The sequence below is a fragment of the Amblyraja radiata genome, chromosome 24, assembly GCF_010909765.2.
Source record: "Amblyraja radiata isolate CabotCenter1 chromosome 24, sAmbRad1.1.pri, whole genome shotgun sequence".
NCBI lineage: Eukaryota > Metazoa > Chordata > Chondrichthyes > Rajiformes > Rajidae > Amblyraja > Amblyraja radiata.
The window spans coordinates 38,425,343-38,452,123 of NC_045979.1; the positions used below are offsets into that span (position 1 = coordinate 38,425,343).

General features: G+C 44.7%; 1 protein-coding gene across 4 annotated transcripts in view; it reads left to right on the top strand.

The window, feature by feature from the left end:
• Nucleotides 1-26,781, top strand: part of pfkfb2 (6-phosphofructo-2-kinase/fructose-2,6-biphosphatase 2) — a 64,007-nt gene that overhangs the window by 9,420 nt on the left and 27,806 nt on the right. For 2 of the 4 annotated variants that reach the window (XR_004415628.1, XM_033042983.1), the window contains exons 2-10: nucleotides 4,336-4,461; nucleotides 11,463-11,559; nucleotides 13,350-13,416; nucleotides 14,710-14,784; nucleotides 16,290-16,346; nucleotides 18,539-18,663; nucleotides 19,295-19,502; nucleotides 21,151-21,297; nucleotides 22,185-22,289. Coding sequence is in view for 3 of the 4 variants with exons in the window: in XM_033042983.1 (XP_032898874.1) it covers nucleotides 4,336-4,461; nucleotides 11,463-11,559; nucleotides 13,350-13,416; nucleotides 14,710-14,784; nucleotides 16,290-16,346; nucleotides 18,539-18,663; nucleotides 19,295-19,502; nucleotides 21,151-21,297; nucleotides 22,185-22,289 (1,007 nt within the window). In the remaining variant the exon portion in view is untranslated. Of the gene's footprint in view, nucleotides 1-4,335; nucleotides 4,462-11,462; nucleotides 11,560-13,349; nucleotides 13,417-14,709; nucleotides 14,785-16,289; nucleotides 16,347-18,538; nucleotides 18,664-19,294; nucleotides 19,503-21,150; nucleotides 21,298-22,184; nucleotides 22,290-23,737; nucleotides 24,508-26,781 lie in introns of those variants that run through there. The other 2 variants (XM_033042985.1, XM_033042984.1) reach the window with 2 other exon arrangements.

Here is a 26,781-nt window from a genome sequence, read left to right on the forward strand (position 1 = left end):
CCAAGCAGTCTTTCCAGGTGCGGCAGAGGTTCATCTGCACCTCCTCCAATCTCATCTATTGCATCCGCTGCTCTAGATGTCAGCTGCTCTACATCGGTGAGACCAAGCGTAGGCTTGGCGATCGCTTCGCCGAACACCTCAGCTCGGTTCACAATAACCAACCTGATCTCCCGGTGGCTCAGCACTTCAACTCCCCCTCCCATTCCGAATCCGATCTTTCTGTTCTGGGCCTCCTCCATGGCCAGAATGAGGACCACCGTAAATTGGAGGAACAGCACCTCATATTTCGCTTGGGCAGTTTGCACCCCAGCGGTATGAACATTGACTTCTCTAATTTCAGGTAGTCCTTACTTTCTCCTTCCCTTCCCAGCTCTCTCTCAGCCCTTTGGCTCCACCTCTTCCTTTCATCCCCCCCCCCCCCCCCCCCCCTCATCAGTGTGAAGAAGGGTTTTGTCCCGAAACGTTGCCTATTTCCTTCGCTCCATAGATGCTGCCTCACCCGCTGAGTTTCTCCAGCATTTTTGTCTACCTTCGATTTTCCAGCATCTGCAGTTCCTTCTTAAACAATATAGAAAGTGTTGGGCATGAGAAATTGCACAAATCTTTGCGGGACAATCTGTACTGTTTACCTCACAACATAAACTTGGCTAAATTAAGAAGAATATCGTTGTCCCTCAGACAATCATTGCAGTTGCCAATTCCTAACCAGTTAGAAAAGCTCTGAAGATATCTTTGATCTTCTCCATGGTCAATTAATACAATTTCTTGTCCAGAACAGGCTGTTGCAAAATGTCCAGATAATGTAGAGATGAGGGGAGGTAATAATACTAAGTTGGATTTCGTCAAGATACATGTGAATCTTGCATGTTATTTTGGTTCATGTTACTAAAGAGTAGCACCAGGAAAGAAAATATTTCAGAATAAGGATAGGTCTCTGGGAAATGCCAAAGGTAATGGTTAGAGAGTGGAAAAGAAATCAGAGAAATGAAGTGTTTGTCAATAACCTGGTAGAAGAGAGAGAATTGAAATCAGGTGAGAGATTGTTGCTAAATTATCAATTGGCATTTTAGTTTTATAGTCCATATGAAATGTGATTTTAACGCTTCATATAACACACATGAATTATGATGGTCATGACTGTTAAAAAGACAATTCTATCAACTATACTTTAAGATGGTGTTTCCAAATTCTTGATTCAATAATAAGAAGAAGTGATTATGTATGTCCAAGGCAAGATGGTGTCAAACTTGAAGGTGCCACAGGGAGGAGATTTGTTCCTGTACATCTATTGTGCAGATCTGAGAGTTGCTGCAGGCGAAGTCTTGGGAACTGTATGCAAAGGTATAGGAGGCGGACGGATGTCTGCCTTGGCCTAAATGTTTGTGAGAATTTTTGCAGGTTAACAGACTTGTTTTTAAGTGGTGAAGAGCTGCTAATTTTTTGGGGATTGCTATTGTACAATACCCAACGTGATTTCCTTCAATATTTGCTGCTCTGTTGTTTATTGTCAATGATCATGTCCATATTATTGTTCATGATGAATACAATGATTATACTGCTATTATACAATAGTTCAGTGAAAATGGCAACACAGGTCAATAAGGGTGGTGAAGAAGGTGCATGGCTTGCCTTCTCTGATCCGAGCATTGAACATAAATGTTTGGATGTTATCTTGGCAGCTTTACAAGACACAGGTCTGGGCCATACTTGGAGTATTATCTGCAGTTCTGGTCACCACATCATAGGAAGAATGTGGTTGAGATCATAAGGTCATAATTGATAGAAGTACAATTAGGCCATTCGGCCCATCAAGTCTACTCCGCCATTCAATCATGGCTGATCAATCTCTCCCTCCTAACCACATCTCCTGCCTTCTCCCCATAACCTATTGACACCTGTACTAATCAAGAATCTATCTATCTCTGCACTAAAGATATCCACTGACTTGGCCTCTACAGCCTTCTGTGGCAAAGAATTCCACCCTCTGACTGAAGAAATTTCTCCTCATCTCCTTCTGAAAAGAATGTCCTTTAATTCTAAGGCAATGACCTCTACTCCTAGACTCACCCACTAGTGGAAACATCCTCTCCACATCCACTCTATCCAAACCTTTCATTTTTCTGTATGTTTCAATGAGGTCCCTCCTCATTTTTTTCTAAACTCCAGCGAGTACAGGGCCAGCGCCGACAAACGCTCATGATAAGTTAACCTAGTCATTCCTGGGATCATTCTTCTAAACCTCCTCTGGACCCTCTCCAGAGCCAGCACATCCTTCCTCAGATATGCTGCCAAAAATTGCTAATATTCCAAATGCGGCCTGACCAGCACCTTATAGAGTCTCAGCATTACATCCCTAGTTTTGTATACAAGCCCTCTTGAAATAAATTCTAGAATTGAGTTTGCTTTCTTTACTACCAATTCTACTTGCAGAGTCCCTTTGCACCTCCGATTTCCAGATTCTCTCCCCATTTAGAAAATAGTCTTCACCTCTATTCCTGCTACCAAACTGCACCACGCTTTACTACACTATATTCCATCTGCCACTTCTCTGCCCACTCTCCCAACCTGACCTTCTGCAGTCCCTGCTTTCTCTCCACTTACCTGCCCTTCCACATTTTGTCATATCATCCACAAATGGCCACAAAACCATCAATCCCCTGGTGAAAATAATTAATATACAATGAAGCGTAGCGGCCCAAGCACCTGCCCCAGGTGCAAGGGAGACAGTACCAAGGTAATTCACCAGGATGTTGATGTCGGGACCATGGAACTATTTGTGTGCCATCTGTGCACTGGGTAGCTACAACAAGCATGCTCGCCTCCACCCATTGGGACCCTTGTTCAGACTGATTGTAAGGGGGAGTGGAGGGAGAGGGAAAGGGAAGTTAGAAGAGAGGAGGGTAGGACAAAGCATGGCATGTAATAGGCAAATACAGGTAAGGAAGGGTTTTGATTTACAGGTGGTTGGACAAAGGCCAGAGATGAAAAGGCAGAAGGTGTAAGACAAAGGGATTGAAGAATTGCGAATGGTGAAGCTAGAGATAGAAGGGGAGGGGGAAGGGAGAAATAGGTGCTAGTGTGGCACTTGGGTGGGGGGGGAGGGGGAGGGGGGGAGGATGGAGAGGGTGTGGTTGGTGTTTACCTAAAGTTGGAGAATTGAATGTTCATACTGTTGGGTTGCAACCTACCCAAGCTTGCAAGCACTGATATGAACATTCTCCCCTACATCCCCCTCCCTTTCCACCCTCCCCTGTGCCCCACCTGGATATCCGAGTTACTTCAGCACTTTGTGTCTTTTTTTTTGTAAACCAGCATCTGCAAATCCTTGTTTCTAAGGTTAAACGAATGATACTTAAAACATCTTAACAGTTTTTCATGATGAAAGTTTACTCACCTGAACTATTAATTTTCTACACATGTGAAATAGTCTTTATTATTATTTATGTTACCACTAATAATTTCATGTATGTTAGAACGGAGCTGCCTACTGCCGTTGTATGAGCTGCGACTGCTGGGAGAGTCAGAGATGAGCAAAAGACAGAGTCCACAGCCAATTGCCAGCAGCGACAACGTGACATGTAACTAACAGGAGGGTTGGGGTCTTTGGTTGGGGGAGGTGGGATGGGTCGGGACCCTCGTTCAGACTGGGTCTGGTATAAACCAGCACCTGCAGTTACTTGTTTTTACACTGGATTAGCATAATTTGGTCTGTCCTGGCTACCTAATCCAGCAATAATCTCGAACCGAAAAAACGTTCGGACCCTCGGGATCACCACTATAGTGAGACCAGGCAGGTTGAGTTAAGGGCCTGTCCCACTTTCATGACCTAATTCATGACCTTTTTTACTCGTGGACATTTTTCATCAGGCTAGAAAAACGCCCCGACCTACTTGATGCCACGAGTACCTACGACTAGCATCACGACCTACCTACGAGCTACCTACGACCTCCTAGGACCATGCTGCGAGTATGAGTCAAGGACAAACTCGGCAGAGGTCGTGAATTAGGTCGTGAAAGTGGGACAGGCCCTTTAAGTAGCTTTTATTATCAACAACAAACGGAAACTAAACTCGGTAACACGCGTGCCTGACTAGCTAATACAAAAATAGCTCCTGTTGCTGAGAGGAGAGCTGACAACTGACTGGAAAGCGCGCGAACGAACCCCCTCAGTCACGTGATCGAGCCAACCAATGGGGAGGGTTCCGACCTCCCCAAACCACCACGAGGTGCCGCTACACCTTTATTATAATGCTGCGAATGAAATGGACGTGCATTTTTCACACTTATTTTCCCCCTTTTCAATCACCATTTAACAACATTTTCTCTTGATTGCAGCATGGGCATCCCACATGACCAACTCTCCCACGTTAATTGTAATGGTGGGACTGCCTGCTCGAGGCAAGACTTATGTTTCCAAGAAACTCACACGCTACCTCAACTGGATTGGTGTTCCCACCAAAGGCAAGTCAAAAAGTCACGTACGGTAAACCCTTGCAATAATAGACCAGGGGTAGGGATGGAATGGTGTCCGTTATTGCCGACTGTCTCCTATAAATGAGTGAGGGGGGTAAAGTTAAACCCAAGGTCGGGGGGGGGGAGGATACGCGGCATGGGGGGGTCAACAAGCAGGAATTCAGAGGCCGGGGAGCCGCAGCGCCCCCAGTCCAACATGATGTGCGCCAAGGACGGGTCCGGATGTGCACTGATCTCTCTAATTAATACATGGGTATTTATAGATTATAGATATTTTTATTTGATAATTAACATTGCTTCATTTGACTTTGTAGCTCAAGTTCAAGTTCAAGTTCAAGTGAGTTTATTGTCATGTCCCCCTGTATAGGACAATGAAATTCTTGCTTTGCTTAAGCACACAGAAAATAGTAGGCATTTACTACAAAACAGATAAATGTGTCCATATACCATGATATAAATATATACACACATGAATAAATAAACTGGTAAAGTGCAAATAACAGAAAGTGGTTGTTAATAATCAGAGTTTTGTCCGAGCCAGGTTTAATAGCCTGATGGCTGAGGGGAAGTAGCTATTCCTGAACCTGGTTGTTGCAGTCTTCAGGCTCCTGTACCTTCTACCTGAAGGTAGCAGGGAGATGAGTGTGTGGCCAGGATGGTGTGGGTCTTTGATGATACTGCCAGCCTTTTTGAGGCAGCGACTACGATAGATCCCCTCGATGGAAGGAAGGTCAGAGCCGATGATGGACTGGGCAGTGTTTACTACTTTTTGTAGTCTTTTCCTCTCCAAGGCGCTCAAATTGCCGAACCAAGCCACGATGCAACCGGTCAGCATGCTCTCGACTGTGCACCTGTAGAAGTTAGAGAGAGTCTTCCTTGACAATCCGACTCTCCGTAATCTTCTCAGGAAGTAGAGGCGCTGATGAGCTTTTTTGATAATTGCGTTAGTGTTCTCGGACCAGGAAAGATCTTCAGTGATGTGCACGCCCAGGAATTTGAAGTTCTTGACCCTTTCAACCATCGACCCGTTGATATAAATGGGGCTGTGGGTTCCCCTCCTACTCCTTCCAAAGTCCACAATCAGTTCCTTGGTTTTGCTGGTGTTGAGAGCCAGGTTATTGCGCTGGCACCATATGGACAGTTGCTCGATCTCTCTTCTGTACTCTGACTCATCCCCATCAGTGATACGCCCCACAATAGTGGTGTCGTCAGCGAACTTGATGATGGAGTTCGCACTGTGGTTGGCTACGCAGTCATGGGTATAGAGTGAATACAGCAGGGGGCTGAGCACGCAGCCTTGAGGTGCTCCCGTGCTGATTGTTATCGAGGCTGACACATTTCAACCAATACGAACAGACTGTGGTCTGTGGACGAGGAAGTCGAGGATCCAGTTGCAGAGGGATGCGCAGAGACCCAGTTCTGCGAGTTTGGTAACCAGTTTGGAGGGGATGATTGTGTTAAATGCTGAGCTGTAATCAATCAATAACAGCCTGACATATGAGTTTTTGTTGTCCAAGTGGTCCAGTGCGGAGTGGAGGGCCAGCGAGATCGCATCCACCGTTGATCTGTTGTGGCGGTATGCGAACTGCAGTGGGTCCAGGTTTTTGTCGAGGTAGGAGTTGATTTGCTCCATGATCAACCTCTCAAAGCACTTCATCACCACCGGCGTTAGTACCACTGGTTGATAATCATTGAGGCACGTCACCTTACTCTTCTTGGGCACCGGTATAATTGATGCCCTTTTAAAGCAGGTGGGGACCTCAGACCTCAGAAGTGAGAGGTTGAAAATGTCCGTAAAAACTCCCGCCAGTTGGTCCGCACGGGTTTTTAGAACACGACCGGGTATACCATCAGGTCCAGGTGCTTTTCGGGGGTTCACCCCTCTGAAGGATTTCCTGACATCGGCCTCTGTGACTGAGACTGAAATGCCATCACAGCGAATGGGGGATCGGTAAAGGCACATCAGTATTCTCCCTGTCAAAGCGTGCGTAAAACGCATTGAGCTCGTCAGGGAGTGATGTTACACCGACATTCGAGCTGCCTCCTGGTTTTGCCTTGTAGGAGGTGATTGCATTCAGACCCTGCCACAGTTGCCGAACATCTGTCTCGTCCACCAGTTTGGAGCAGAAGTCCCTTTTGGCCTTTTTGATGGCCTTACCAAGGTCGTATCTGGTCTGTATCATTGGAGGTGAATGCCTTGTGTCTGGACTTCAGGAGAGTGCGGATCTCAAAGTTCATCCAAGGTTTCTGATTGGGAAACACTCGGAAGGTTTTTGTAGGGATGCAGTCCTCCACACATTTCTTTATGAAGTCTGTAATGACTGTGGCATATTCGTTCAAGTCCGTTGCCGAGTCCTTGAACATTGCCCGGTCTACAGACTCCAAACAGTCCTGGAGTTGTTCTTCTGCCCCCCCCCGACCAGCTCTGTGCTGTCCTCACTTCTGGGGGTGCGTTCTTTAATTGTTGCCTGTAGGCAGGAAGAAGCAGCACTTACCGAAGTGAGGGTGAGGGATAGAACGATAGGCATTCTTGATGGTGGTGTAGCAGTGGTCGAGGGTGTTAGGTCCTCTGGTGCAGCAGGAGACATGTTGGTGGAAGTTGGGGAGTGATTTCTTGAGGTTCGCCTTATTGAAGTCCCCAGCAATGGTGGTAAATGCCTCGGGGTAAGACGTCTGGTGTTTGTTGACCACGGCCTGCAGCTCCTCCAGTGCCAGACGGACGTCTGCCTGAGGTGGGATGTAGACCGCGGTCAGGATAACGGAGGTGAATTCTCTTGGGAGGTAGAAGGGACGGCACTTCACCGCCAGATGTTCGAGGTGTGGAGAGCAGGAGTTGGACAGGACTGCCACCTCTGAACACCACGTAGAGTTGACCATGAGGCAGACGCCCCCTCCTCTCCCTTTCCCAGATGCCAGGGTACGGTCCATGCTGTGGATGGAGAACCCTTCAGGCTGGACCGCTGAGTCTGGGGAGCTGAGGGTGAGCCATGTCTCTGTGAAACAGAACACAAAGCATTCCTTCAGCTCCCTTTGATAAAGCAGTCTTGCCCTTAAGTCCTCCACTTTGTTTTCAAGGGACTGTACATTAGCCAGTAGGATAGTTGGGAGAGGGGGCCGAAGTCCCCTGCGTTTCATTCTGACCTGAAGTCCTGCCCGACGGCCACGTTTCCGGACACAATGGAGGCTTCCCCTTTGTTCCCAGGTACTGTGTTTACTGTACCTGCTGTTTCTGCGGACCTGCGCTGGAACGGGGATTCCCTCACAGACGGCAGCTCCAGCTCCATAACGAACAGGGGTTCCCTCAAAGTCGGCAGCTCCAGCTCCGTTGTTCCTGGAAGATCCAGCCCGTCGGCTCTGGGGGTCATCCCGGGGTTTCAGGTACAGTACCTGGGATCCACAGTCGGGTTGGGAGTTCCACAGCCCCGTTCCCCCAACGCAATAATCCACCACTGACCTGTTCCCCCCAACGCAATCCGTTCCCCCAACACAACATTCCACCACCCACCCACAGCCACCAACTGCGCAGGCGTGATTCATTTCCCCTCATCCACCAACACTCCCTCCCCCTCCTCTTCACCCTCCCTCTTCCCTCCCCTCTCCCACTCCTTACAACAATGTAACAAATCTCTCATTGCACTGGGTGGGAACACTGTTGACGGGCAGTTTATGTAAATGAGATTCCATTGTGACATCATAGCTGTAACTGCCACTGCAACTTCAAGTCATTTTTTTCAAAGTGGGGTTTTGTAAAGTTAAAAATGTGAATAACTTGTAAAATATAACATTAATCTGAACAAAACTTGATACACCACACGCACAGACAATGGTAAATAAGGTGGGCCAATAATTGTAGCGCTATCGTGTATCGTTTTGGAGTAACTCAGGGCATAACTACGTATGCATACACACAGATAGGCACACAAACAGACAGACTCACAAACAAACAAGATGAGAGTTTTAGTAATATATAGGTAGATAGATGATACTATTTCTGAATATTAAAAGCCTGAAACTCACATTTAAAATCCACCAGGTGGCGCCGTCAGCTAATGGTCTGTCTGCCTTTTCTTATTTTATTTGTTATTTTTAGTATGTTTTTAAAGTTTGTGTTAATGTTCTCCGGTTTGTTTTATATGGAGGGAGGCGGTCGGGTGAAACTTTTTCTCAACCTCTTACCTTGCCGGAGATGCGATTGTTTTCCGGATCGTATCTCCGGTCGCTCTGGTGGCCTAACATCATGGAGCTGACGGCCTTGCTCGAGACTGATTTGAGCCCCACCGCGTGGCCGTGGACTTGCCTGGGATCGACCGGCCTGCGGATTTCGCCGTCGAGGAGCTTGCAGTCTCGGGTAGTGACCGATGTCAGCAAGCTCCAAAGTCGCAGAAGGTTCGACCAACCCCAACTCTGGGTCCGATCGCCCGGAGCGGGGGAGCTGAGATCCCCCGATGCGGGAGCTTGATCGCCCCGAGGCGGAGGGTCCGACTACCGGCTACGGGAGCCAAGGTCGTCCTGACAATGGAAGGTTCAAGGCCCCCGACAGCGGGAGAACAAAGAAGGGAAGAGATTTAACTTTTTTTTTCGCCTACCATCACAGTGAGGAATGTGGAGGAGTCACTGTGGTGGATGTTTATGTTAAAATGTATTTTGTGTGTTTTGTTGCTTTTTATTGGTATGACTGTATGGTAAATCAAATTCCTTGTATGTTGCAAAACATACTTGGCTAATAAAGTATGATTATGATGAAAATTGCCAGAGTTTTAAATGGAACTTCACAGTTGTTCATGGTGTTGTCCATGGTGAATGCAGTACCTTCACCTCTGCTCTGCCATACCCCTTTTCAATAGCCATCCACTCTCGGGCAATGAATTCAGCTAGTTACTATATTCCATTAAACATACCAATAGACAATAGTTGCAGGAGTAGGCCATTCGACCATTTGAGCCAGCACCGTCATTCAATGTGATCATGGCTGGTCATCCATAATCAGTACCCCATTCCTGCCTTCTCCCCATATCCCTTGGCTCCGCTATCTTTAAGAGCTCTATCTAACTCTCTTGAAAGCATCCAGAGATGGCCTCCACTGCCCTCTGAGGCAGAGAATTCCACAGACTCACAACTCTCTGTGTGAAAACGTATTTCCTCATCTCCGTTCTAAATGGCTTACCCCTTATTCTTAAACTGTAGCCCCTGGTTCTGGACTCCCCCAACATCAGGAACATGTTTCCTGCCTCTGGCATGTCCAAATTGAGCGTGGCTGTACTCACTCTACACTCATGACTGCGTAGCCAGTCATAGTGGGAACTCCATCATCAAGTTCGCTGACGATACCACTGTTGTGGGACATATCACTGATGGGGACAAGTCAGAGTATAGAAGTGAGATCGACCGACTGACCAAATGGTGCCAGCACAATAACCTGCTCTCAACACCAGCAAAACTAAGGAACTGATTGTGGACTTTGGAAGGGGGAGGATGGGGACCCAGTCCCGTTTATATCAACAGGTCGATGGTGGAAAGGGTCAAGAACTTCAAATTCCTGGGCGTGCATATCTCTGAAGATCTTTCCTGGTCCGAGAACACTGATGCAATCATAAAGAAAGCACATCAGCGCCTCTACTTCCTGAGAAGATTACGGAGAGTCGGTACATCAAGGAGGACTCTCTCGAACTTCTACAGATGTACAGTGGAGATCATGCTGACCGGTTGCATCGTGGCTTGGTTCAGCAACTTGAGCGCCTTGGAGCGTAAAAGACTACAAAAAGTAGTAAACACTGCCCAGTCCATCATCGGCTCTGACCTTCCTTCCATCAAGGGGATCTATCACAGTCGCTGCCTCAAAAAGGCTGGCAGCATCATCAAGGACCCACATCATCCGGGCCATACACTCATCTCCCCACTACCTTCAGGTAGAAGGTACAGGAGCCTGAAGACTGCAACGACCAGGTTCAGGAATAGCTACTTCCCCACAGCCATCAGGCTATTAAACTCGGCTCGGACAAAACTCTGAACATTAATAGCCAATAATCTGATTATTTGCACTTTATCAGTTTGATTATTCATGTGTGTATATATTTATACAAAGGTATAGGGACACACTGATCTGTTCTGTATTTGTGCCTACTATGTTCTGGTGTGCTAAAGCAAAGCAAGAATTTCATCAGGGACACATGACAATAAACTCTCTTGGACTCTTGAACTCATAATAATCTTATATGTTTCAATAAGATATCCTATCATCCTTCTAAATTCCAGAGTATACAAGCCCAGCTGCTCCATTCTATCAACGTATGACAGTCCCGCCATCCCGGGAATTAACCTTGTGAACCTCAATAGCAAGAATGTCCTTCCTCAAATTTCGAGACCAAAACTGCACACAATACTCCAGGTGTGGACTCACTAGGGCCCTGTACAACTGCAGAAGGACCTCTTTGCTCCTATACTCAATTCCTCTTGTTATGAAGGCCAACATGCCTTTTGCTTTCTTCACTGCCTGCTGTACCTGCAAGCTTACTTTCATTGACTGATGAACAAGGACCCCCAGATCCCGTTGTACTTCCCCTTTTCCCAACTTGACGCCATGTAGATAATAATCTGCCTTCCTGTTTTTGCCACCAAGGACCCCCAGATCCCGTTGTACTTCCCCTTTTCCCAACTTGACGCCATGTAGATAATAATCTGCCTTCCTGTTTTTGCCACCAAAGTGGATAACCTCACATTTATCCACATTAAACTGCAGCTGCCATGCATCTGCCCACTCACCCATCCAGTCCAAGTCATCCTGCATCCTCATAGCATCCTCCTCACAGTTCGCACTGCCACCCAGCATTGTGTCATCTTCAAATTTGTTAATGCTACTTTTAATCCCTTCATCTAAAGCATTCATATAATTTGTAAATAGCTGCGGTCCCAGCATTAAGCCTTGCGGTACCCCACAATATCCAGCTCCATGTTTTTCTCCAATTGCTTATACCTTTCTCTTTGACTTGCAGTTTTTAATCTGGGTCAATATCGCCGTGAAGCTGTGAAGTCTTACAAGTCGTATGAGTTTTTCCGCCATGACAACGAAGAAGCCATGAAAATCAGAGAGTAAGCTCGTTTGTTTCGGTTCTACCGAGTGTGTGTCAGAGTAGTTAGGAAATTAACAACCATTCCAGCAGGCTACAGACGTGCTACTGAAATCGGGATAGTTTCTCGGCCTCTCAGTTACCACATCTCGCACTCTGTCACTCTCGTTCCTCACAAACGCTCATCCGCTATGAAGACCCAGTGTGTCAGAGATGCGAGTAGCGTCACTCTCTGTGCCCACGTGACTTTATTCATATATATGCCAGACTTACAAAATTCTTAAGGGGTTGGACAGGCTAGATGCAGGATTTATTCCCGATGTTGGGGAAGTCCAGAACTAGGGGTCACAGTTTAAGGATAAGGGGGAAATCTTTTAGGACCGAGATGAGAAAATCATTTTTTACACAGAGAGTGGTGAATCTGTGGAATTCTCTGCCACAGAAGGTAGTTGACGCCAGTTCATTGGCTATATTTAAGAAGGAGTTAGATGTGGCCCTTGTGGCTAAAGGGATCAGGGGGTATGGAGAGAAGGCAGGGATGGGATACTGAGTTGGATGATCAGCCATGATCATATTGAATGGCGGTGCAGGCTCGAAGGGCCTACTCCTGCACCTATTTTCTATGTTTCTATGTTTCTATTTAGCTGTCGGACTACAACTGAGTTTAATGTTATCACATGACATTCATAAATGCTATTCCAGCTATCATGCACATGGATATGCAGAGAATGTGGGGGGGGGGGGGGGGGGGTTGTTGAACAGGTGCAGGCGGCGGGGATTAGTTTAATTCAGCATCATGTTCGGCAAGGACCCTGTGATCCAAAGGGCTTGTTCATGTGCTGTACTGTTCTATGTAGTCACTTTCCGTGGGTAACTGGGTTCCTGGTGTGTTAGTTTATTCCATTGTGAAGACATATTGGTTTTGTATCTCAGCAGTATCTATTTTCCATTGCAGTAACTTCCATCTCTGCAGTCAAAACACACACATTTAGTGTTGTTCCTGTTCTGTTTTTCCAAACATCTTGTAACTTTTACTATCTATTCATTTCTTACTCAATCACTCTCAAATATGATCCCTCATTTTTGATTAAAGTTTGGCATTCTCTTTGCAATAGGTTGCTACCACCTGTGGCTTCTTTAGACAATAGACAATAGGTGCAGGAGTAGGCCATTCGGCCCTTCGAACCGCAATTCAATGAGATCATGGCTGATCGTCCCCAATCAGTACCCCGTTCCTGCCTTATCAAATGCTTTCTGAAAGTCCAGGTACACTACATCCACTGGCTCCCCCTTATCCATTTTCCTAGTTACATCTTCAAAAAATTCTAGAAGATTAGTCAAGCATGATTTCCCCTTCGTAAATACATGCTGACTCAGACCGATCCTGTTACTGCAATCCAAATGTGCAGTAACTTGCCTTTAATTTGCATGTATGTCACAATTTTGTCACAATAATTTTATTTCAAAATGTTGTGAAATATTTTAAATGTTGGGAAATGTGTGCCTTTTAATTTATCTCTTACCCAATTGCATTTGAACTGGGATAAATTATTCATGAACAAAGCAAAATTCTCATATTGTGCTAATATTTTTGGGGAAATCCCCTGCTCTGCAAGGCAAGATCCAAAATAATCCACGATTGTTTCTATAAAGTATTTCAAACCAATTATTTGAATCGTATCCTCTACACTATGACCAAATTCAGACTGTACAATAATTAACCCCCCCCCCCCCCGACAATTATTACCATTTGTGAAGAGTGTGTCTGCTGTTGGGAGCTCTACAACCTAATTTGCCTTTTGGTTTCCACAGAGATTGTGCTAAAGCAGCATTGCAGGATGTGAAAACCTACTTCACAGATGAGCATGGACAGATCGCAGTGAGTTGCCCCCTGAATATATTTGTCACATCCTGCTCAATGATGATTCAGTCGTTCAATTATTTCATTATTGTCATGCGTGCTATCCATTAAAATCATACCTTACATGAGTACAATAGATCCTCTTCTGAAAAATGCAATGAGTCACCATTTTTTGGCACCACCTTTCAACATTCGAGTCTCTGAAGCATCCAGTCTAACTTATGGAGACATACATTTTTCTATATCTCACGTTAGTACCCCTGGCGGACTGGAACAATGAAGAAGTGGTTTATCTCCTGTGATGTTTTTCTTACTCATTTTTAGCTTAATTGGGCATTTTGATGTTCAGCGTACGTATCTCTTTTGTCCTTTAAGTACAGGAGAGATTTTCTGCTATGGACCAAGTAGTATCAATTTTGATAGAGACAAGAACTGTAGATACTGCAATCTTGATGAGTAAAACACAATGTGCTAAGTGGGTCAGGCAGCATTTGTGGAGGGAATGGACAGCTGATGCTTCGGGTCAGCACCCTTCTTCACCTCTAGACTTCTGGAGTAGGGGTGGAGAAAGCTGGAAAAGAGAGATTGGGTGGGTCAAAACCTGGCAAGTGAAAGGGGGTGTCTGATCCTTTCCCTTTCTCAAGTCAAAGGTGTAGCCATTGGGATTCACAAGGGCCCCAGTTATGCCTGTTTTGTTGTTGGTTACGTTAAATCTTCCAACATATATCGGCACCATTTACCAATTCTTCTTCACTACATCCATGACTGCATCTTGCTGCCTGAAAAAGAATTGGCAACAGAACCCCATCAAGCACATTTCAGATATACGTTTAAAGAACTGTAACGTATAAGACTGCAGAATTAATGCAAGTAGGTGTGGTCAGGATGTGTAACTTTTCCTGACTTGCACAAGCTCAATGGGCCAAATGGCCTCTGATGGTGCATATCGCCAGTGAACCGGCTGGGCAGTGAAGAGTCAACTACCTTGGTGGGCCTGATACAGGCCAGACCTGGTAAAAATGGCAGGTTTCCTTCCCGGCAGGGCAGTGGCGATGGGCTTAGAGTGACAATCTGGTAGTTTCATTGTTGTCCATATTAAGGCTAGCTCTAATTCTAGTTGTAACAGTACGTTGGTGTGGTGGAATTTGCACTTGTCTCCGAATTAATTGTCCAGTTGTCTGGTTATCTTGTTGTTTAATCACTTCATTACAGTACTGTTTCTTTAAGAGTAGCCAATGCTCTTTAGTCTATATTTGTTGGAAATTTAAGCTCAGTCCAAACATACGTCTTATTTATTTTCCTCCTTCGTAGGTTTTTGATGCAACCAACACAACCCGGCAGAGGAGAAATCTAATCATGAATTTTGCCAGAGATAATACATTTAAGGTCAGGATTAGGAGTAAAGACAACGTATTGTTCTATTATTGTTAATGTATTTTGACCACCAACTCCCAATAAATGAATGGCGTTGACCTAATTTGCCTGATCTGTATATTATAACAGTGAATTCTATGTGGTAATACCGCTTGCATTTTGAAAAATCGCACTGCATATCTGTCAACACCGGGTGGCGCCAGCAATGGCTGCCTCGCCAACATCTGTCTATCCCTTCCTTTGTGTTTTAATAGTATGTATTAAATGTATGTTTTTAGTGTTCTTTAACTTGTTTTATTTGGAGGGGGGGGGGTGGGGTTGGGGGAAACTTTTTCTAATCTCTTACCTTGACAGAGATGCGATTTTTTCCATATCGTATCTCCGTCTGCACTGTGGCATGACATCGAGGAGTTGGTGGCCTTTGCTGGAGACCGACTTTTGAGAACTCTACTGCGGGGAGCCTAAGGGACTTTCACATCGTGGAGTCCGCGATCCCTTTGCCAGGGATCGACCTCAGAGCGCCAACGGTGGGGTGCTTGCGGACGTTAACATCACGGTGCCCGCGGGCTTCTGTTTAGGGGGTATTATTTTCACACAGAGAGTGGTGAATCTCTGGGACTCTCTGCCACAAAAGGTAGTTGAGGCCAGTTCATTGGCTATATTTAAGAGGGAGTTAGATGTGGCCCTTGTGGCTAAAGGGATCAGGGGGTATGGAGTGAGGGCAGGTACAGGATACTGAGTTGGATGATCAGCCATGATCATATTGAATGGCGGTGCAGGCTCGAAGGGCCGAATGGCCTACTCCTGCATCTTTTTTCTATGTTTCTATTACTAAGAGAGATTTGACAGACATGGATTGTATTCTCTGGAACTCCAGAGGTCGAAGAGAGACCCGATAGAAGTCTAAAAAATGGTAAGGGTGGACAGTCAGAATCTTTTTCCTAGGGTGAAAATGTCAAAGACAAGTAGGCATCGGCTTAAGGTGAGATGGGCAAAGTTTAAAGATGAGCAGGCAAGTCTTTTTACCCAGAGGGTGCTGTGTGCCTGGAACATGCTGACGGGGTGATGCTGAGGCTTACAGATAAGCAGCGAATGGACGGATATGGATGATATGCAGGCAGATAAGAGTTGGTCAGCATAATGTTCGGCATAGACATAATGGGCTGAAGGGCCTGTTTAACTGTTGTATTGTTCTATGTTTCAAATGCATATCAATAGTCTACACATCTGGATACTAATTCCGCAATTTAGTCACAATGTTACTGCACAATGTCCTTGCAGAGAATTTCTGATGAGCAAAATGCCATTTATTGTGGAGTTTAAAGCAGAGTTTGTTTAACTGGTAATGTACTGACTGACATGTAAGATGCATTTTGGTTTTGAATCATGCGTACAAAGATGTCTTGAGAAACATAAATCAATGAAGCTATAATAATCACACAATTCTGTTTTCTGGCCTTTTTCATTTCTTGTTAATTTAATATATTTACAGAGACCGAACTGTTGTTTGTTTACAGGTGTTTTTCGTTGAATCTGTCTGTGATGATCCAGAGGTCATTGCTGCAAATATCAAGGTACGTGATATATTTTACCGTCAGTCAGACCTTGCTGTTGAACAAGATCTGGCCAACAGTTGTTCGAGAGCAAAATGTTTAATTTGCCGGGGCTCAATAGGGCAAGTTGAATCAAGGGATATGGGGAGATGGCAGGCACCGGTTACTGATTGTGGATGATCAGCAATGATCACAATGAATAGATGGCTCGAAGGGCCAAATGGGCTCCTCCTGCACCTATTGTCTATTGTCTATAAGTAAAGGCATGACATTTCTCCTGACTGAAGTACAATCTAAGGGGTGTCAAGTTGGGGGGGTGACCAATTGGGACTGAGCAGATAAAACAATTATTTGCATAAAGGATCTTTGGTTGCTCTTGATTAAACAGAAAATGAAGATTGAAGCATTATGATGCCTTTTAAAAATTAAATTATTTTTATATTCGTTCGTGGGTGTTGGATTCCCAGCAGGACCCACGTTATTTTCTGTCCATAATTGCCCTTGAGAAGGTGGAGAGGAAACTGCTGCATTGCTGCTGGAGCTGACTGGTGGCCTGTTCCAGGCTTTGCACCAGGCAATGAAGCAGCCTATAGCATATTTACATTCCTGGGTAAGAGCAAAACAAGCCATTGATATATTGGTCACCGAGAAATCGGAATAGACTGTGTATTCCATGCAATCATGCTGCGGATACTCAAATTATTCAGACTAATGCATTCCGTGAATATCCATAAACATTTTTTAAAGTGAAGCTTCTATTTTTTGCTTTGAAGCAAATTTGGGTTTTGTCAAGAGAAATAAGTATTTTACAATCTAATGCGATATAGGGCCTCCTTAATGTTCTGCAGAGTGCAATAGTTTAACTCCACAGACTCCTGCATTGTTCACTTTCGGTCATCAGCTCGGATCTGATGATACTCTGCAGCTCCTTCTGTTTTAATCTTAATAAAGGTCGAGGAAAATACTAAATTATGCTTTTGAGAAAGGAATTGATTTTGAAAAAAAAAATCCTTGAATCAATTGCTTCTTTTTTCCTCTGAACTCAGTGACGTTTTTTCCTGCTGTTAACACTGGTGGCATCAATTACTGCACTGGAAACAGTAGCCTGTCACCACATATTACCTTGCAGCTTACTACAGACCCAGCCCTTGGGAAGCTTTCTGGAAGGAGGAATGCTCTTTCAATGACAAGACAATTTAACCACGCCACTTGTTGCCAAATCAAGGTGTGATGTATCCCAAGGTGACGCTTTCTCTGGTGAATCTGTAGAAATTGGTAAGAGTCATTGATTGAGATATGCCACATTTCCTTAGCCTTCTGAGGAAGTGGAGCCTTTGGTGTGCAACTCTGCCATAGCATCAATGTGATTAGACCAGGGCAAATTGTTGCTATTTACTCCTGAAGCTCTTGGTCACCTCCACTTCAGTACCATTATTACAAACTAAGGCATCTATTCAACCCCTCTTCCTGAAGTCGATGACCAGCCCCTTTGTATTGTTGACATTGAGGCAGTAGTTGTTGCCTTGACACCATGTTGCTAAAGGGCCTGTCCCACTTAGCGATTTTTTCAGCGACTGCCGGCGTCATATCAGTGTTGCCAAAAGATTTTGAAAATTTCAAAATCCAGCGGCGACAAAAAAAATGTTTAGACACTTGAAAAAACACCGCACGTTATACGTCATCACTCACGCCGCAAATTCTTCGGTGACCTGATACGTCAGTCAATGATGCCGGCAGACGCCGAAAACAATCGCCAAGTAGGACAGGCCCTTAACTTCTCCTTCTTGTACTCTGTCTCATCATTGTTCAAGATCTGGCCCAGTATTGTGGTCTCATCACCAAACTTGTAAATGGAGTTAGAGCAGAATTTGGTCGCCCAGTCATGAGTGCATAGGGAGCATAGTAAGGGACTAGAACATAGTCCCTTATTGTATCTCATGGTAAGGGACTAGATGATAGTTTTGTCGGTCACCGGTGGTGAACATTCTGCTGGAGGTTGTTTTGTCGCCTATACATGCAGATTACAGAGTGTGGGTCAGGAAGTCGAGGATCCAGTTGTAGAGGATGGTGCTGAGTCTGAGGTCCAGGAGTTTGGAGATAGGTTTGCCTGTGTAGTATAATGTGAGTGTTAAGGAACAGATGAATTATTTACATCTGTTGTAAATCAAAACATTGTCTGGCATTGCTTAAGAGTTTCCATTTATTATTTACAGGAGGTAAAGGTTTCAAGCCCCGACTATGCAGAGGTTGCACAAGACAAAATAATGGATGACTTCCTCAAACGCATTGAATGTTACCAAGTTACCTATGAACAATTGGATCCCGATGATTATGACAAGTAAGAGTTTTAAAATGGAAGAACTTTTAAATCTCTCTGACTAAAGTTATGATTGCCACTCACAGATTTACCCTCCTTACTGAATACTTAGCAATACAGCATGGAACGTTAGGTGGTAGTGAAATAGTTTTAAATTGTATTTTGTGAAGCTACATCGAAAGGAAGTAATGATGCAATTTGGCGTTTGCTTTAATATAAAATATGTGCTAAACTCCAAGATGCTTCAGCAGTCCGTATGCATCGTTATATTTCAGGTTTGCATTTATTTAAGTGTGAAGCGGGGTGAGAGATTGCAACCTTCACGTGGTCCACCCTGTTTCGACTAATGCAATCAACCCGATGTGCACAAACAAATAGATCAAATAGAGCAAGTTGACCTCCAACTTTAGGCTGTGCACGCCGTACACAAGAAGAAGAAGAAGTGTGAAGCGGGTTGTTGTGGTTGTACTCGTCAATAAGGTCTGGTCATTGATCAAATTCTGATTGATTTTTGGGTCTCCTCTGTTGCCTGTATTCATTTCACAACTTCTGTTTGTTCTACTTGTAGAAATTTGAAATTAAATCTGAGTTAAGTCGACAGTTTATTTTGTTAATACTTAATGGGGGTCATTTTTTTCTTTCTCAACTTTAGAGACCTGTCCTTCATTAAGGTAATAAATGTTGGTCGACGATTTCTTGTGAACAGAGTCCAGGATTACATTCAGAGTAAAATAGTGTATTACTTGATGAACATCCATGTCCATCCACGCACCATCTACCTGAGCAGACACGGGGAGAGTGAATACAACAGTTGTGGCAGGCTTGGCGGTGACTCGGGTTTATCACCACGAGGGAAGCAGGTACAGGAGGGTTTTCACTGCCAACCTCACTTGGCTCATAAAACTGTTGTTTATGTGCACTGCGTTTGCTTATGTGGTAGTGCAGAACGCAGTGCTGGAAGAACTCTGGAGCATCTCTGGAGAAAGGATGGGTGATGTTTTGGGTTGGGTCCCTTCTTCAGAGAGGGATTACAAACTAGATATTTATTTGGTTTTGGTTTATCATTATTGTTAAATGCACGGAGATACAGTGAAGAACTTTGTTTAGGTTCTATTCGGGCAATTCATACCATCCTTGAGCACATCAGATTGGTTCAAAAGGGAAGAAGAAACAGGATGCGGAATATAGTGTTACAGTTAAAGTGAAAGTGCAGATTAAAAAGAAAATACAAGGGCTCCAACAAGATAGATTGGAAGATCAGGAATTCATCCTCAGCATGAGAGGTCTGCTCAAGAGTCTGATAACAGCGGGGAATCTGGTGGTACGTGCTTTCAAGATTCTGTATCTTCTGCTCAACAGGGGAGGGGAGAAGAGGGAATGACCAGGGTGAATGTTTGCCGCGTTCCAGCGGCAACGAGAAGTGTAGCTGGAGTAGAGGAGGGAGGGAGGGGGGGGGATGGGTTGGGTTATGTGCTGGTCCGCTTCCACAATCCTTTGCCATTCGTGGTCTTGAGCAGAGCTGCAGCCAAACCAAGCTGTAATGCATCTGGATAGGATGCTTTCCACGATGCATTTGTAAAAGCCTGAACATTTGCCAGGAGTACTCACAGGAGAATGGGGGGGACCTCATTGAACCATACAGAAAAGTGATAGAGTGGATGTTTCCACTAGTGGGAGAGTCTAGGACTAGAGGGCACAGCCTCAGAATTAAAGGATATTCTTTTAGGATGGAGATGAGGAGACATTTCTTTAGTCAGAGGGTGGTGAATTTGTGGAATTCTTTGCCACAGAAGGCTGTGGAGGTCAAGTCAGTGGATATTTTTTAAGGCAGTTAGATAGATTCTTGATTAGTACGGGTGTCAGAGGTTATGGGGAGAAGGCAGGAGAATGGGGTTAGGAGGGAGAGATAGATCAGCCATGATTGAATGGTGGAGTAGACTTGATGGGCCAAATGGCCTAATTCTACTCCTATCCCTTATGACTCTTAAGAGTATGATGGGAGGGGGAGTTGCTTACAAAACGATTGTTTCAGTCTCATCTGCAGACCATCATTGCAAGAGGGTGCCAGCATTATCCGCATTTTTTAGAAGTCAACAACTAACTGGGCCAGTAAAATGAAAGCTGATCTTAAAAGTTACCAGGCTGTGGAGAAAGAGCCAAATGGGGTTATATTTGAATTTGTATTATAATATATTTGAACTAGTTAATGACCTTTGAGTACACAAAAATGCTGGAGAAACTCAGCGGGAGCAGCAGCATCTATGGAGCGAAGGAAATAGGCAACGTTTCGGGCCAAAACCCGGAAGGGTTTCGGCCCGAAACGTTGCTTATTTCCAGAAGGGTTTCGTCCCGAAACGTCGCCTATTTCCTTCGCTCCATAGATGCTGCTGCACCCGCTGAGTTTCTCCAGCATTTTTGTCTACCTTCGATTTTCCGGCATCTGCAGTTCCTTCTTAAAACACAATGACCTTTGAGTAACCACACTAACTTGTGTCGATTCTTCAATAGTATGGGGAAGCCTTGCGAGAATTTGTTGAAGAGCAGAAGATTCCAGACCTGAAGGTTTGGACTAGTCAGCTCAAACGAACAATCCAAACGGCAGAGGCTCTTGGTGTTCCGTACGAACAGTGGAAAATCCTCAATGAGATCGATGCAGTGAGTCATGAAATAATATCTCTTCCTTTTATAAACTGACTTTTTAATATCAATTTCATTTTAAAAGCCATTGAAAAAGAAATGACCACAGTTAACAGCTCCACACTTCAGTGGTAACTTTTGGTCAATGTTATTGCAGAATTGAATTGGTCATAGGGGGAGATTAATCAGCCCGCAGAGTCCAGATGTACTTATTGTAGAACAATCTCTTCAGTCCGATTCCTTGCCATTTTCCCTACAATTTATTTTGCCTCAATTTCCTTTTGAAAGCTCTGATTCCACCATTTTATACAGTGAGTTCCAGTTTCTAATATGCCCTGTAATAAAAAAGTCCTTTGTATTATTTAAATGTCCCTTTACCTCAGCACCATAGCCCTTGAACCATCAACTGAGAAGGTCATAAGTGATAGGAGTAGAATTAGGCCATTCGTGTCCATCAAGTCTACTCTACCATTCAATCTATCTCTCCCTCCTAACCCCATTCTCCTGCCGAATGGGAACAGATTTGTATTACCCCCACCTGCATCTATATGATCTTAGAACATTGACCAGTACAGCACAGTACATCGTGTTGAGCATGGACATTGTTGGAACAGGCCCCTTCATCCCACAATGGCCGTGCTGAACCTGATGCCAAGACCAACTCTCGCCTGCTTGGACATAATCCGTATCCGTACATTCCTTGAATTTCCACCTGGCTATCCAAAAATCTCTGTCATACCTGCCTCCACCACCACCCCCAACAGTGTGTTCCTGCCATTCATGACCCTCTGTGTAAAAAAAAACTTGCCTACTCGTCGCTTTTCAGCTTGGAAGTTGTTTGAATACTTTTGTGCTCGCTGTGAAGTCTGGCCTCGGTAATAAGTGTCTTTTACTTCATTTTCAAGGGTGTTTGTGAAGAGTTGACTTACAGTGAAATTCATGACAAATATCCAGATGAATTTGCACTACGAGACCAGGACAAGTACCACTACCGATACCCAGGAGGAGAGGTATGGAGGCAAGATGGCGGAAAATTCCATATTTACAGGGTTTTGCAGACAATTCATTTGAAGCGAGAGAATTAGAGTGGAATAATAAACCTGAGTGGAGTCTGCAGTAAATCAGTGCTGATAGAGTTAGCGCCCCCACCACTTGTAACTCCAGAGCAGCCGCCTACATTAGTGAGAGAGCATTTGCCATCCCCTAGAGGATCATGACAAACTCCTTCCCACATCCTTCCGTCTCAGAGTTCCCCTCGCCTCGCCTCGCGTGTTGCCCCATTTCCACAGATTTGCCAATTTTGCTGCCGTCAGCATTATGTTCAGCACCGTTTTCATTCAGGGTGGGTGTGGGGTAAGTTGCCAGAGGGGGTAGTTGAGGCAGGTGCTATAACAACATTTAAAATACATTTGGTGCAGTTACATGGATGGGAGAGGTTTAGAGGGGTATGGGCCAAACACAGGCAGGTTGGACAAGTGTAGATGGGGCAGCTTGGTTTACATGGGCAAGTTGGGCTGAACGGCCTGTTTCTGTGCTGTACCACTCTTCTCAACTCAAACAGATCTTCTCAACTCTTTAAGCAATTCAGAGGGAGACCTACTACCCGAAACGTTGTCAGTTCATTCTCTCCACAGATGCTGCCTGACCCGCTGAGTTCTTCCAGCACTTTGTTTTGCAGGAGAGATGCCACTAGTCAGCACTGCCATCACTCGGGCACTTGCTCCACCCTCCATGCACACACAGGACATGTAACATCTGAATGTGACTGTTCCCCTTTCACTGTCCAGGCTCCACGGCCTTGCTGGTGAATCATTGATTCACCCAACTGCTGTTCGTTAATCCAGCTGGTTTTGTTCCTCTCCACTTGCCTGGGTAATTTTCTGGTCTTTAAGATAGCGGAGTCAGGGGATATGGGGAGAACGCATGAATGGGGTACTGATTGGGAATGATCAGACATGATCATATTGAATGGCGGTGCCGGCTCGAAGGGCCAAATGGCCTACTCCTGCACCTGTTGTCTATTGTCTATCCACACAATCCAATATAACATCAATGAAACTTCCAATAGATGTCAGTCATCGTACAGGATGAGTTAAAATCAGAGAGCATCTTTTACAATCAATACCTTCTTCTGTGTCCTTATGCTCTCTAGTGGCTTGCCACTGCTGTACACATCGTTGCACTATTGGAGTGTTAAGTGCAAGGTCTGCACTAGTACATGGATTATCCAGCAATGGGCATTGCAGTAGGTGTTGCATTGTCTGGGTCTGTGTGCCACAGTCACAGGTTGTTGTACCCTCCATGTAGCCTCATTTGTGCATTGTCTTACCTTATACGGGCAAACTCTGTCTGCATTCTTAAAAACTGTTCATTACAATATTTAATTTATTAAATATGAAGTTATGAACAAACACTTACTGGGTGTTGACACTATGGAATGTCTTCGTTCAATCTGCAGCTGTGACCCTCGACTTCCAAATCCATATCCTGCTCCCACACATGGCATTGAGCTCCCCTGTCTGACCTTCCATATGGGAATGTGGGAAGCAGCACATTGTATTGACTAGGAATATTGCAGCATTCTGGACTTTGATTGTAACTATCTCAGACCATGACCTTGCTGTCTGCAACCCCTTGGCACGAACACTGAATTCTCCAATTTCAGGTAATCTGCATCCCTTCTCTTCCTCTCCATCTCACTTTCTCTCCACCAGATCCTCTCACATATTGACTTCATTACAAACCGCTCCTACCCGCCCCCTCAGCCCCCTGTCACCCAGATTATTTCCCCTTCTCCATCTGGTTCTAACTGCCGATCATCCACCCACCCACTTTTCCCAGCACTGTTCCTTTCGTCATTTACCCCGCTGCCTTCCATTCTGTCGCAGTGCTTTGTTCTCCTCTTTCCCTCTTCTTTTCTGTCCCTGCCCCTAAGAAATGTCACACCCCTTCCTTCCAGTTCTGCCTGTAACGCTAGCTGAGGCTCTCCCCGTCTGCCTGCGTAGCCTTGTGGTTGTCATACAATCCAAAGACCAGTCATGGAACTGCCAGTAGGTGTCACTATCTTACAGGATGAATTCAAATCAGAGAATGTCTTTTTATAGTCAACATCTTAGAAAGGGAAACCCTGGCTGTGTATTCTTAACAAATGCTAATTGCTATATTTATTTTTTACAATATGAATTTATTTAACAATTATGTCTGCACAGGTAATTCAATTGGCCCTTGGGTCTCAACATTAAAGTGAAAGAATTTTCCCCGTTGGGGTTCTGTTAAAGTTCTGTAGTTATGTGTAATGTAGACGGTTATAAACTGCCAAGAACCCAATGGGGGAAATTAGTTGTTGTAAAAACACAAGCTCTGCTTGTTTGCTACAAGTCTGTTAATCCAATCATTGAGACCAAGTATAGTTTTAATGTGAAATTACCTGCAGGGGATTCGTCTAAATATAAAGTTAGTTTAGTTTCAATTTGAACATTATGCCCAGCTGGTTATTTTAAGTTCTGTTCTAAATTTGTTGAGAATATGATTAGTGAGTTACAATAACACGAGTTTTAATTTAAATGTAGACATTTATTTATAGTTGTGCCGGAAGTTTAGAATATTTGGGATCAAAGATGATCTAGCCAAGTAGCTATCCATGTAGCTAGCCATGTAGCTAGCCAAGTAGCTAGCCAAGTAGCTAGCCATGTAGCTAGCCATGTAGCTAGCCATGTAGCTAGCCATGTAGCTAGCCAAGTAGCTAGCCAAGTAGCTAGCCAAGTAGCTAGCCATGTAGCTAGCCATGTAGCTAGCCATGTAGCTAGCCAAGTAGCTAGCCATGTAGCTAGCCATGTAGCTAGCCATGTAGCTAGCCATGTAGCTAGCCAAGTAGCTAGCCCATCTTTCATCCCAAGTATTCTAACCTTCCGGACCAACTATAAGTAAATGTGTACATTTAAATTAAAACTCGTGTTATTTGGCTTGGTGCTGGAAGACAGAGGATGGTTGCGTTTCAGACTGGAGACCCATAACCAGTGGAGTGACACAGGGATCACTGCTGGCCTATTGTTTGTTCATCAAATATATTCAAGATTTGGAAGAGGATGTAGATGTCATAAATAGTACGTTTGCAGATGATGCTAAAACTGCTGGTGTAGCAAGAATAGATGCAGAAAAGATTCACATAAGTATTGCCTGGACTAGGGAGTTTGAATTATCAGGTAGATGGGATTGACTGGGACTGTTTACCCTGGAGACTAATGGGGCTTTTTCACGGGGCGAGTTGACGCAAGATGTCACCAGAGTGAAGTGGTCGTGGTCCAGCACGAGTCTCGCACGATATAACGGGGGGTAGATAAAGAGTTCCCACGGTACTCGGCATTTCTGTTATTTGTGCGAGTGACTTGTCCGTCTCCCGAGCTTTCGCGTTAAATCTTGAATGAACATCGTGAACTACACGTGACACAAATGATGTAACTTTTTTTTTCACACACTATAAATATCCTCCCTTGGTTGAATTGGCTCATTTGGAGACATGTTTTACTGTGTATGTGGGAGACACAGATGGACTGAGCACAGTACCTCGGTCTTACTGTGTGTGGGAGAGGGGGAGAAAGAGACGTACACTCACAGAGGCAGAGTCTCTCAGCCTGTGTAAGAGGGAGGGAGAGAGAGAGAGAGGCACACACAAGGTGGATGTGAAATCTCACCTGCCTGTTTCAGTGACAGACACCCGCCGCCAGTAAATGAAGACACCCCCATCTGTCTCCCCCTCCTCTCCCTCGACTATAATCTTTAAAAGGGACTTTAAAAGGGACTTTACTGAAAGGTTACGCATTTATCGACCACAGGCAGCATATCAGAAGGGTCTCGATATCTCTGGAGAAAAAGAATAGGTGGCGATTCGAATCGGAACCCTTCTTCAGACAGCCTAATCGGAATTGAGTCTGAAGATGTGTCTCGTCCCGAAACATCAGCTATTTTTCTCCAGAGATGCTGCTTGACTCGCTGAGTTACTCCAGCGTTTTGTGTCTGTCTTCGGTTTAAACCAGCATGTGCAGTTCACTCCTTACACGGGTCTCTGGAGAACATTGATTGGTAGCGTTCCGGACCCTGCTTCGGAAAGGCATCGATCGCTAGTCGGCGAGGACTCCGAGCTGTATCTCTCAAAGAAGTACACGTGAAAAATTTCTCACGGACCATAAAATTGCGTAACCTTTCAGTAAAGTCCCTTTTAAAGTCCCTTTTAAAGATTATAGTTATTTTCTTGAATCTCATTAACATAACTCATGAATAAGTTGATGTCCATATGCGGATGCAAATCTTTATTTTTATTTATTTTTTAAATTCAATCCCACAGAAGACAATTTTTACTCACCTTCTGTCCCCTCTGTCCAGCTTCCGGGTTCACCGTTCGCAGGAGTTCCCACGGTACCCGCAAGAGTTATTACGGATATCGCACCGGCCACTACGTTCATATAATGTTGCAATGCTCAACCACAAGTGTACAAGTCACTCTTG